General features: G+C 40.7%; 1 protein-coding gene across 1 annotated transcript; it reads left to right on the top strand.

Annotated features, from left to right (window-relative positions):
• Positions 1-1,319: 1,319 nt before the first annotated feature.
• Positions 1,320-10,481, top strand: LOC106605653 (protein lin-28 homolog A). The gene is made up of 4 exons (XM_014201529.2): positions 1,320-1,718; positions 2,305-2,489; positions 6,235-6,428; positions 9,223-10,481. The coding sequence occupies exons 1-4, from the start codon at positions 1,709-1,711 to the stop codon at positions 9,590-9,592; spliced, it is 759 nt and encodes a 252-aa protein (XP_014057004.1). The 5' UTR covers positions 1,320-1,708; the 3' UTR covers positions 9,593-10,481.
• Positions 10,482-13,467: the final 2,986 nt, after the last annotated feature.

The raw sequence follows: 13,467 nt of genomic DNA on the forward strand, positions 1-13,467 counted from the left end.
TCATCAGACCAAAGGACAGATTTACACCCATCTAATTATTTAATTACATTTATTTTTTCACCTTTATTTAACCAGGTAGGCGAGTTGAGAACAAGTTCTCATTTACAACTGCGACCTGGCCAAGATAAAGCAAAGCAGTACGACAAAAACAACAACTCAGAGTTACACATAAACAAACGTACAGTCAATAACACAATAGAAAAATCAATGTACAGTGTGTGCAAATGTCCATTGCTCGTGTTTCTTGGCCCAAGCAAGTCTCTTCTTCTTATTGGTGTTCTTTAGTAGTGGTTTCTTTACAGCAATTCGACCATGAAGGCCTGATTCACACAGTCTCCTCTGAACAGTTGATGTTGAGATGTGTCTGTTACTTGAACTCTGTGAAGCATTTATTTGGGCTGCAATTTCTAAGACTGGTAACTCTAATGAACGTATCCACTGCAGCAGAGGTAACTCTGGGTCATCCTTTCCTATGGCGGTACTCATGAGAGACATTTTCATCATATCGCTTGATGGTTTTTGCGACTGCACTTGAAGAAATGTTCTGGATTGACTGACCGTCATGTCTTAAAGTAATGATGGACTGTCGTTTCTCTTTGCTTATTTGAGCTGTTCTTGCCATAATATGTACTTGGTCTTTTACCAAATAGGGCTATCTTCTGTATTCCACCCCTACCTTGTCACAACACAACTGATTGGCTCAAACGCATTAAGAAGGAAAGAAATTCCACAAATTAATTAATTAGTTAATTGGAATGCATTCCAGGTGAGTACTTCATGAAGCTGATTGAGAGAATGCCAAGAGTGTGCAAAGCTCTTATCAAGGCAAAGGGTGGCTGCTTTGAAGAATATAAAATATTTTTTATTTGTTTAATACTTTTTTGGTTACTACATGATTCCATGTGTGTTATTTCATAGTTTTGATGTCTTCACTGTTATTCTACAAAGTGGAAAATAGTACAAAAATTAAGAAAAACCCTTGAATGAGCAGGTGTGTCCAAACTTTTGACTGGTACTGTATATATCATGACTTGAGGATATGCCTATGTATTTAACATAACCACATTTCCACACATAAATTAGGGAACTCATTCAGTTTATTCTTGGCATGAAATGACAACTCAAGCATTTTCGTGCCAAATACTTATGTTCTGAAACGTCTAATTAATAAATAAACGTGGCATAGGCCTACACAAATATGTTTAAGTTCGGTTTGTGGAACGACGATTGGTTATCTCTGTGCTCCGAACGAACTCTTTTGCCTGGATTCGAGGAGAAAAAAAATGGCACTGCTATCCGGTATCCTTGGGACGTCCATACCCTAAACCCTACCGTAATCTTAACCTCTACCTTTACTTTAACCCTAATGTTAACCATAACCCTTACTAAACCCTATCTTTAACCACTACCGTAACCATTTTACATTTCAACTTCAAATGGTTAGGGACATCCTAAGGATCCCGGATTGCACGGACCTAACAAAATAGTCGCCAGAAAGCGTGTATAAATTGACAGAGTCACGTGAACAGAGCAAGAGAAATCCATAGAAGAATATGCTGAAAATCTATGGGGGAACGCACGTTGGATCATGCACCCTAAAGTATGGTCGCTCGAATCAGAATATTCGACTGACGCAGAGGAATAAACAATATCAAGACCAGCAGAGTTTATATCACCGAAGTTTGGAGCGGAAACTTGGCAGGGAAACATGGCCGAAGGTTATTCTATATTCTATGTATCTCTGCTTAGATTGTCTCTCTGGCGTCCCTCTTTCCTGGGAAAGGAGAGGGGACTGACTAGCCTCCGAGATGTTGTTGGGTATCTATATCCAAGATGTTGTGTTATGTAGCCTACCGCCCACAGCGTTTGCTATATACTTCGAGTTTTTTGTGCGCTTTTTGCTGAGGTTGATGGGTGACAATGGACACCTGTCCTTTGCGTTAAATACAAAGTTATTTCACCTTTGTTGTTAGAACATTAAAAGTGATGCAAGTGCAGATGAAAGTTCATAGCTGATATATAAACACTTCAATATCCAAGTTGGCGTAGCCTATGATGGCTATTTATCAGATAGCCATCAAAGCAAAGCAAATCCCATCTGCTGGCAAATCATGTAAATAAAGTTTTTTTAATGTTCTTTATGAGTTGGTTACCCGCTTTGGAAAATAAGTACTTTGCATATGAATTGTGTACAGGACAGAATACATTTTAGAAGTGGAATAATTTGCCCGAATAAGTTTTACTGAAACGAATGGGAAGTGATTTCATTGATGTTTTAACATTGCACTCTCAACTTGCTTTCAGGAGGTCTGGGCAAAGGTGGCGATAGAGGAGAGGAGCCAGGATCCTTGCTGGGTGGGCAGCAACAGTTCATGCACGGCGCAGGCCACTGCAAGTGGTTCAATGTGCGGATGGGCTTCGGATTTATATCCATGACTAGTCGTGGGGGAACTCCCGTAGATCCTCCTATGGATGTATTTGTTCACCAAGTAAGTTAAGTTGAACCATCTATGGATACAAATAATCAGCTGATAGATAGTCAAGCTGAACCCTCGTGTCTACACGAGTTGGATACAAATTTTCCCACTCCTATATGAGGTCACACAGTGCAGGCTATTGGATAGTTAGTATCTCTACCACATATCTCTGAGACACGTGCACATTGTTGAGGGTCAGTGGTAACATTGTAACACCTAAGTTGTAGCATCCTCATGAATGAGCTTCTATTTAGGATGTCTGTAGGATTACAGGAAATCATTAACATTTGGAAAATTATTGTTATAGTGAAATAGTTTTGCAATGGAAAAATGGGTGATTGATAGATGTTACTTGTCATGTTTTATAGACCCAGAAGACAGGGGGAAGGGCCTCTGTATAAGAGGGGGTTTTCTGAAGCCAACGAAAAGAAAAGGTCAGGTTAAACATGTGCTTAGAGGCCAACCTCACAACCAGGTTTAGATTTTGGACATTATTTCACTCCTGTGTGGGCTTTGGGCTGTGTATGTTTTATGGCACTGCTTTCCTTCACCATCCCATGCCATGTTGTTAGATTCCATTGACACTCTGCTTGATTTAGCATGCCAAGTCCCCATCCCGTGTGGCTCAGTTGGTAGAGAATGGCGCTTGCAACACCAGGGTTGTGGGTTAGATTCCCACAGGGGACAAGTGCAAAAACGTATGCACTCAGTACTGTTAGTTGCTCAGGATAAGAGTGTCTGCTAAATGACTCAAATGTAAATGTAGTAGGATTTGCTTGGGCAGCATGGGTTTGGGGAGTGGTGTGGTGGGGTGGGGGATATAGTGTATGATGCGATGGGAGACTGGCTGGAGTGGATCCTTGGTTATGACTGCCCCATCAGTCCATCTCATCTCACTGTGTTTGGCAGGCTCCTCCTTCCTTCCAGGGCTAGGCTAATACCAGTCTTTGTTTGTTCCTCTTCCTGGTGGTTTTTTTCCCTCAAAGGGGAGAAAGAAGAAAAAAAGCTACCTACCTACTTGTGTTCACGTGACTTCCTCCTTACAGTGAGTCATCTATTGATAGAGGGGCTGATTATAGAGAAGACTGATTTCTATGGCCAGCTGATGAAATGCCTATGACGACAGTGCAGCTAACTGCTAACCAACACTGTTGGAGCAATGCAGTTGCAGTATGTTATCTGTCTGTGCTTTTTACCACTGATTCTGTTTGATGTTGAGTCACTGTCTCCATGGGCGTTTGAGACCACTGCCATGCATGATTTACTCACTCTTCAATTACAATTCAGATTCATTTTAACTGGGAAATATTTGGTGCATGAATCTGAGACTGGTTTCTGGAAATGTTTCACAAAGTTGCGTGGATTGATATACTAGGTTTCCTTGCATAGCTTGAATGTGACTAACAAATGACTAACAGGATGCTTCTGTAGACAGGACTGTGGAGAGACCGCATATGGCTTTGTAGAATGACCTGAAGAACTGCTTCAAGTGGGGGAATGTCTCTCTTTAAACTGGGAATATGTTGTGATCTGTTGACGATGAAACACCTGTGGTATCTTCAGGAGTTAAACACGCTGAAGCCTGACCCAGCCTGAACTCTGGGGTTTTGTCATTTATTTCAACGTGTATGTCCTCTTCAACCCTCTCATTCATATCACGTTTCTCTCAATCAAGCCGTCCAGTGGCAAAAGCTTCCTCCACTATTGGAAGAGTTAGTAGACAGACCATGTGCTGAAAAAATGAAAAGTACTGTTTATACCCGCACCTCTTCCTCTTTGTCATGTCCCTCCTTTCTCCTTGCTCACTTTTTCTGTCTTTCCCTTCTCTTCTATGCCCTTTTTTCATTCCCACACCCCCCAACCGAAAACAGGCAAAATGGCTGCTGTGCTGGGTTGGTCTGTGGTAGCCCAGAGTTTAGGTGGCTCCAGCAGGGCTAACAGAGAGCTGGTCTGGGCTGAGGGCTGATGGCTCAGATATGTTGGAGGGAGGAGGTGTCTGGAGCAGAGAATCCTGAACCTATGCTTTGACTTCTGTTGAAACACAAATCAGTGACTTCAAGTGATTCGTAGAAATATGGGCTAGATTCGTTTTGTTGGCCTCTGTAAAGATGAACTAGGGTTAAGTTGCATGTTGTTTCATTAGGATTCATGAGATATTCCGTTTTTATTTTATTCGTTGCTAGATTGAGTTATTCGTTTTTAGGGGAGGGGGGGTTTGTCACTGCAGTCGTTCAGACATGCAATAATTTACATTACTGTAAACAACTTTCACAGAAATCAAATCATTTGTTTTAATCAGTGGTATTCCTTTTGTGTATTAGAAAAAGGTATTATGTATTGTGAAATGGGGGTAAATTGGCTTAATTAATGCTGTTGTTGAGATAACAGTTGCTGTAAATGTATGAATTAATTTAGTAAACATTTATTTTGGACAAGATCCATGAAAATGTAACTAGATGTAAAAGTTAATAAGAAAAGTTGTTTAAGAAAAGGAATAAAGCTCTAATTGAGAGATTATTAGGATATTTTTAATATATTCAAAACCTAAATTATCTGTGTTTAATTTGATAAAACATAAATAGTATTACCATTTATATACTATATATGCCTACTATTTACATTTTTATAATAAAATAATTGTAAAATAGTATTTAGTAATTGCGTTTTTCTTTGGATGAAATTTATTTAAAGAACTCATGAACCTCAATCAAGCAATTATTATTATTATTTGATACATGAATAGATCATACAAACAATTATATTTCTAACAAATATGGAAAGGGAACCAACTGTGTTAAAGTTTCACAAACAGTAAGATATTATTAGTTTTTTTATACATATTTTAAATACTGTAAAAAATAATTTGTTTGTATTTTATAATGGGACAATAGTGATGATAATAGCAGTAATTATAATAGATTTGTTATTACAAGATTATATACAACAAATGCATTTTTTTTACACCAAAATCCTTTTTCACTTGCCATTAAATAGTTTTAGAAACATTTTTGTGATCTATATTAGCAACTGAATGCCTAAGATTCCGATGATTGAGTTCACAGATCATCATGTAAGACTGAAACTTGTCTTTTCTTACTAGCACTGGCTTTGCTGATAGCTGCTTTACTGAGGACAGTTTTACTCACTACGACTGTGAGATGTGGTTGTCTCACCCAGCTACGTTAAGATGAATGCATTATGTGTAAGTCGCTCTGGATAAGAGCGTGTGCTAAAATGTAAAAAATGTAGATGTTACACCAACCATACCTCGTTTTCTACTTGTTATTAACAATATCCTGCTCAAAGTACAGCTATTCGCTTTCCTGTGGCTCTGTGTAAAGATCTAAAATTCCCTCAGAAGTGGAGAGATTGTGCGTCTATTCTAAAAAGTCGAGTGTTCTGCTGTAGTGTGCTAAGGTCCATCTGAATCCTCTGGTATAGGAAGTGAACCCATGTGCTCAGTCCACAGCGACAGACCCAGGGAATGGCAGGGAGCAAGTGACTGTAGGGATCAGCCATTATGACGGCTGTCTGTCTTTACCATAAAAGTAGTCCTCAAGCACGTATTTGGATACATGGTAGAAAGTTATCAAACGTAATGTAGATAGATGAATTTGATTCATCTATCTGCTTGATTGAGACCTAGATGGAGAGGTGGGTTGATTTAGCTTTACTGTGTGTGACTAGACCAGGAGATCCCTGTGTAACCTGTGTCTTCTTCTCCCTATCCTGTCCTATCCTCCTCCTTCTATCCCAGAGCAAACTGCACATGGAGGGCTTTCGCAGCCTGCGGGAGGGAGAGCCACTAGAGTTTACTTTCCAGAGGTCCCCCAGGGGCCTGGAGTCTGTACACGTCACGGGCCCCGGGGGAGGCCCCTGCTCGGGCAGTGAGAGGAGACAGAAACCCAAGCAGCCAATCCCGCAGCAGAGATGGAAGCCAAAGGGAGACCGGTGAGTGAACCATAGAAATAGAATTACTAGAACAGACTTTCATTTTATGTTCTGTTATGAGTGAAAAAGAGTGGTTAAGACCTGCTGCTGCAGGGAGGGAATTGAGACTAGCAACAGAACAGACAATGATGTTGGAAGGAACAGGGTAGTTCTGCGGTGATCATTAGTGGTGTGTGTGTGTGTGTGTGTGTGTGTGTTTGTATGTGCATACATGCATGTGCGTGTGCCTGTGTATGTGTGCATTGATGTAATCTGTTTAGCAGGAGCTGCATATTTGTATTTACCTGTGTATGATTCAGAGGTTCTGTGTGGTGTATACCTGCTGCATTATTTACATTATGTCAAAGGTCCACATTTGTAAAGGTTCTGTTACATGGTGTTCCTCTAGAGGTCAAATGTATGATGAGTTTAGTATAAATAATGAATGTGATTGTGCTGGACTTTTTCCTGTGTGGTGCTGCATTTCCACCCAAACTGTTATTCTATAGGGCTCCCGTTGCCATGGTTTTACGGCAATATTGTATGACGGAGGTCTAGTCGGTCTAAGTGCTGCTATTTCCGTGATGGTTGGTTTTGAGGCTCTACTGCTGGCTGCTATTTCCGTGATGGTTGGTTTTGAGGCTCTACTGCTGGCTGCTATTTCCGTGATGGTTGGTTTTGAGGCTCTACTGCTGGCTGCTATTTCCGTGATGGTTGGTTTTGAGGCTCTACTGCTGGCTGCTATTTCCGTGATGGTTGGTTTTGAGGCTCTACTGCTGGCTGCTATTTCCGTGATGGTTGGTTTTGAGGCTCTACTGCTGGCTGCTATTTGCTTTGAATACAGATTTGTCCTTTACCCCACTGACACAGATTGTTTGATAGGAACGGCTGTTTTAACAGCTGTTTCCCAACCAGATGCAATGTTGTAATGTATAGCAAATATCACTTTAGACTGAAGAGGAATTCTCAGAAACAGGCTTTTTATTTTATACAGGATTACCCTTTTATTCATCATGTTAGGTGATGTTATATTGCATCATGTTGTGTTATGGTGGATACTACTTTTAGGACCTGAGTTAGGCTTATGCTACATCAATTACCACATTTATTTAACAATGTATACTTCTTTTTTGTGTAGACATTTCATCCTAATTTCCCTCCCCATTGTTATAATGTAAGAGGGATCTTTCTTCAAAGGCAGGAATAGAAATATGTTGAGGTCAGTGTGTTGACCTCTAACCCCTAACCTTTCTGGGTCAGTAACAGAGCTGCTGGTTGGATCCAAATAGGCAGGTTAAAAACATTTTATAAACTCTACATTCCCTTTAATAACATCCACCAGCATTTATTTTTTTATATATTTTTATATTGGTTTATTATATTTTTTATTTAGTGGGTTGATGTGTTACACAGTTAAACTCTTGGCTCCCCGATCTTATAAACATTGACAATATTTGAACATTTTGGAATTTACAAATAAATTGTGCCAACACCTTTCTCTTCACTTGAGTTATTGGTTGACTTGAAAGTCAAACCTCAGCTGATTTGTTGTTCTGTGCAAGTATTAGAAATGATGCAAACATAAATGTTGCGGAAACTATGTAACCATGTGTCTGAACAGTGCCTGCCTATGTGATTTCTATGTTATAAAAACATAGATTCAGTGACAATTTTGAAACATTTCCGACCAGCATGGCAGCCTGTCTTGTGAAAGCTGGTTTTTCACTCTTACCAGCTAGAACGGGAGTCTATGTGGTGGGGGTTGGGGAGTGGAGGAGGGGGTATTGGTAGGTAACCTCCCAAGCAAGCGAACTAGCCTGGATGAAACCTAAATTCAAGTGCCCTTCCCCCTCTCCCCTCCTTCCCTCTCCCCCCTCGCATGTTCTAATTGAAGATGCCACCGAGAGGGACCCCCTGCAAGCCTCCAGCTCAGTCATGCGAAACACTTTGTTTCCATTAGAAAGAGTTAAAGCTGCAATATGTAACTGTTTGGGTGACCGGCCTGAAATGTAGCCTTATAACATCTGACTGCAAGTTAATAATGTCGTAATGATCCTATCTGTTTATGACCTGATATCTAATGATCAGGTCTATTGCAAATGAATTGGTATGATTTGCTCTTATATTAACCAGTTAATTAAATAGCTTCCTTTTTGATCCAGTAAAACCATGTGACAGGCTGGAGTGACACGACTTAGTTTCCTGTGTGGAGCCCTGCTTTGTTTCGCCTTGTCATTGTTTCCGCCCGTGAGCAGCATCTTGGTTATTTATTGCAGGCCTTAGGCCTGTTGTTGACATACTGCATTTCTATAGACATTTGGCAGTAAGCTATAAATATCAGCAAGTGGGCAAATTTGTTATTAAAGCGCATTTTAGCAGGGAAAATAATAAGCTATTTATCTATTTATTTGGTTTGTCATCTCTTGATGAGAACACATATGAGAAGTATTGTATTTGCATTGGTCACTTTAACTGTTTTCTTTTAAAGGTTCAGTATTGGTGTATTCTATGGTGTATTCTGTGGTGTATTCTATGCATATTCTATGGTGTATTCTATGTGAAATGCTGCCATCTAAAGGATACATTTGGACCAACAGATTTTGGGTAAATATAATTCAACCAATCTAGTAAGCATGTTATAATTGTATTTGTACCATATTACATTCTAGAGAAAATGTAAAGATATCCCATATAAGAAGTTCTAGGTATTATTCTTTGAATTCAGAATAAATACGCACTTTAAGCCCTGAAGTTGAAAGAAATTGCTTGTTTGTGAATTGGAATGTGACAAGGATCTCATCTGTCTGTGTCTCAGATGCTATAACTGTGGAGGACTAGACCACCATGCCAAAGAGTGTGGCCTGCCGCCCCAGCCAAAGAAGTGCCACTACTGCCAGAGCGCGACGCACATGTTGGCCCACTGTCCTCACCGGCCCCCCGGCCCCTTGTCTCCCGGCCATGCCACAGCCATTCAGGGAAGACGCACTACTGTGGACCAGTACCCCTCTACCTTCACCACCACCTCCTACAGCCCCAGTCCCAGGCAGGGAAACAGGCACTCCCAGCCCTCTCAGGACAGTTCCCCCCCCCTCAGCAAGTCCTCCAGCAAGTCCTCCAGCTCTCCGGAAAACCCGGCACAGATCCAGAGGAGATCTGGAGCACACCACAGGTGGAAACAATCCTGATCCACATCCACCATGGACAGATGCCACCTGTTAGTATTACCTCTGGTCCAATAAAACCACCTTCCTTCAGTCTGATCAGTCTCCTCCTCACACAGACACATCCTGAGCTACCTCTGGGGTAACCTCAAGCAGATCCACATTTTTAACCAAATGGACAGTAAAGTATCTATTTTACTTCCCGAATCCCTCCCAGAGTCTCCCACTACTAAACGGTGTACATCTTAGCTACCTCCTGGGCCAACTCAATCCATCTCCACATAGATAGACCTATACTCTTAGTTACCTCCTGGGCCAACTCAATCCATCTCCACATAGATAGACCTATACTCTTAGTTACCTCCTGGGCCAACTCAAACCATCTCCACATAGATAGACCTATACTCTTAGTTACCTCCTGGGCCAACTCAATCCATCTCCACATAGATAGACCTATACTCTTAGTTACCTCCTGGGCCAACTCAATCCATCTCCACATAGATAGACCTATACTCTTAGTTACCTCCTGGGCCAACTCAATCCATCTCCACATAGATAGACCTATACTCTTAGTTACCTCCTGGGCCAGATTCAGCCTAATCTACCTCAGACTGGTAGCACAGGGATGGTCAGTCACCCTTGTGTTTCCATCACTCAGTCAGGTTCATTGACATCTGCTCTACTATCAATTGCAATAAGAAGACAACTAGGAATGGGACTGACACAAACAGCCAAAGCAATCTTGTTCTGTCTTTTTTGATCATTTACCTCATCTGAACTCTATTGTCCCAAAGCTCAGTCTGTTCAAATTCACCTGGATTCACATGGATTCACCATTCACCTGGATTCACCATTCACCTGGATTCACATGGATTCACCATTCACCTGGATTCACATGGATTCACATGGATTCACCATTCACCTGGATTCACATGGATTCACCATTCACCTGGATTCACCATTCACCTGGATTCACATGGGTTCACCATTCACCTGGATTCACCTGGATTCACATGGGTTCACCATTCACCTGGATTCACATGGATTCACATGGATTCACCATTCACCTGGATTCACATGGATTCACCATTCACCTGGATTCACCATTCACCTGGATTCACATGGATTCACCATTCACCTGGATTCACATGGATTCACATGGATTCACCATTCACATGGATTCACATGGATTCACCATTCACCTGGATTCACATGGATTCACATGGATTCACCATTCACATGGATTCACATGGATTCACCATTCACATGGATTCACCATTCACCTGGATTCACATGGATTCACATGGATTCACCTATTCCAACAGGAAGTATTTCTTAGATTTTCTTTCTCTATTTTGGAGAACTACACAGGGCGGTTCGAAGCCTTTGTTTTCTCTGTGCGTTTTTCATCAGACAGTAGCCAAAGACACCCAAACCCAATCATACCTCTTAGGCCTGGTTTGCCGGACAAAGATTAAACCTAGTCTTAGACTAAAACGCCCTTTCAATGGAGAATCGGGATTGTCATTGAACGTGCTTTTTAGTCCAGGACTAGACTAGATCTGTGTCTGGGAAACTGTTTCTAACTAAACCAATGCTAATATGATCATTTGTCTGTTCAGGGCAGTGAAGAAGTAGTATACCTGCCATCCTCATCAATAACAATACTCAATGTAAATATTAACATGTATGTTGAATGCATTTATAAGGAGACATGGTTTATGTTTCTTTTAACTTTACCCACACCGTATCATGACCATACAGTACTCTCTCTCCCACAGGGTACGGCTGCACTGACTGACTGTGAAAGGGCATTCTCAGCGTGTCAGTGGAGCAGTCACTTCTTAATGTGTGTTGACAAATCAAACTTAATCTAATCGAATGACCTTAGTAGGAAGGGTAAGATGACAAATAATCAATGGGGTGAAATGTTTGCCTTCAATCCTTTGACTGCGTGACTGAAAGGGCACGATACTGCATGAAACAAAGCCCAGGTATGTTGTATAATGCAGCTATGAATTGAACTTCTAGGCTCTTCTATGTTTACTGACAGTGAATATGTGTAATACTCATAGATCGTATGTATAATCAAACATTAGCACAAACCAAACTAGATCCCTGGAGGACTCAAATTTTATATTTTCTCGCAGGAGAAAGAATGTTCTCAGGGAACTTACCAAAAAGTTTACTTTTCATTTTGAGGGGAATCATCCTCATAGAACTAAATGTGTTTTTGTTTGAAGCAAACCATGTGATATTGAGTTAGTGTTCAACTCTATAGACTTATGTACTGATATTAGTAACTACCTCTGAGTTCTAAGTATACATACTGTTATTATGTCCATGTTACATTGTAAACGCACATGTCCACACCTGTCTGAACCTGTGCGTTATTGTAAGTGCATACCACCATCTAGTGGTCAGTTCTGGTAATTTATATTCTGTTTACATTATGGTTTCTGTTTGTCTTTGCATTCCTTGGTCACACCACTTAGACAAAGGACCAAACTGAAATCCTACACACAGGCCTATTTCACTGAGTTTACAAAACATTAAGAACATCTTCCTAATATTTGCACCACCCTTTTGTCCGTAGAGCCTCAATTCATCAGGGCATGGACTCTACAAGGTGTTGAAAGCGTTCCACAGGGATGCTGGCCCATGTTGACTCCAATGTTTCCCACAGTTGTGTCAAGTTGGCTGGGTGTCCTTTGGGGTGGTGGACCATTCTTGATACACACGGGAAACTGTTGAGCAGGAAAAACCCAACAGCGTTGCAGTTCTTGACACAGGTGCACCTGGCACGTACTACCATACTCCATTCAAAGGCACTTCAATCTTTTGTCTTGCCCATTCACCCTCTGAATGGCACACACACACCATTCATGTCTCATTTGTCTCAAAAATCCTTATTTAAACGGTCTCCTCCCCTTCATCTACACTGATTTAAATGGATTTATCAACTGTCTGTCATGGAAAGAGCAGGTGTTCCTAATGTTTTGTACACTCAGTGTAATTGTGATTTGGTCACTATCCTTCTAAGTTATGAATTTCTTCCTAGATTGAAATAATGATGATTATATAAGAAATGTTCATAATGTTTTGTACAGTCAGTGTATATCAAATCACTGCTGGACATATGGAACTGTGATTTCTGTCAAACTCATCTGACAAAACAATGTAGCATTTAGTCATATTTTTTGTTTATATGACAACTTTAACACCTCAATGAAGTATGTGTTGTGATCCTCTCTGTTATGTGTTGTATCCTCTCTGTTATGTGTTGTGTCCTCTGTTATGTGTTGTATCCTCTCTGTTATGTGTGATCCTCTCTGTTATGTGTTGTATCCTCTCTGTTATGTGTTGTATCCTCTCTGTTATGTGTTGTATCCTCTCTGTTATGTGTTGTACCCTCTCTGTTATGTGTGATCCTCTCTGTTATGTGTTGTATCCTCTCTGTTATGTGTTGTATCCTCTCTGTTATGTGTTGTGATCCTCTCTGTTATGTGTGATCCTCTCTGTTATGTGTTGTATCCTCTCTGTTATGTGTTGTATCCTCTCTGTTATGTGTTGTATCCTCTCTGTTATGTGTTGTACCCTCTCTGTTATGTGTTGTATCCTCTCTGTTATGTGTTGTATCCTCTCTGTTATGTGTTGTATCCTCTCTGTTATGTGTGATCCTCTCTGTTATGTGTTGTATCCTCTCTGTTATGTGTTGTATCCTCTCTGTTATGTGTTGTATCCTCTCTGTTATGTGTTGTATCCTCTCTGTTATGTGTTGTATCCTCTCTGTTATGTGTTGTATCCTCTCTGTTATGTGTTGTATCCTCTCTGTTATGTGTTGTGATCCTCTCTGTTATGTGTTGTGATCCTCTCTGTTATGTGTGATATCCTCTCTG

The sequence above is a fragment of the Salmo salar genome, chromosome ssa05, assembly GCF_905237065.1.
Source record: "Salmo salar chromosome ssa05, Ssal_v3.1, whole genome shotgun sequence".
NCBI lineage: Eukaryota > Metazoa > Chordata > Actinopteri > Salmoniformes > Salmonidae > Salmo > Salmo salar.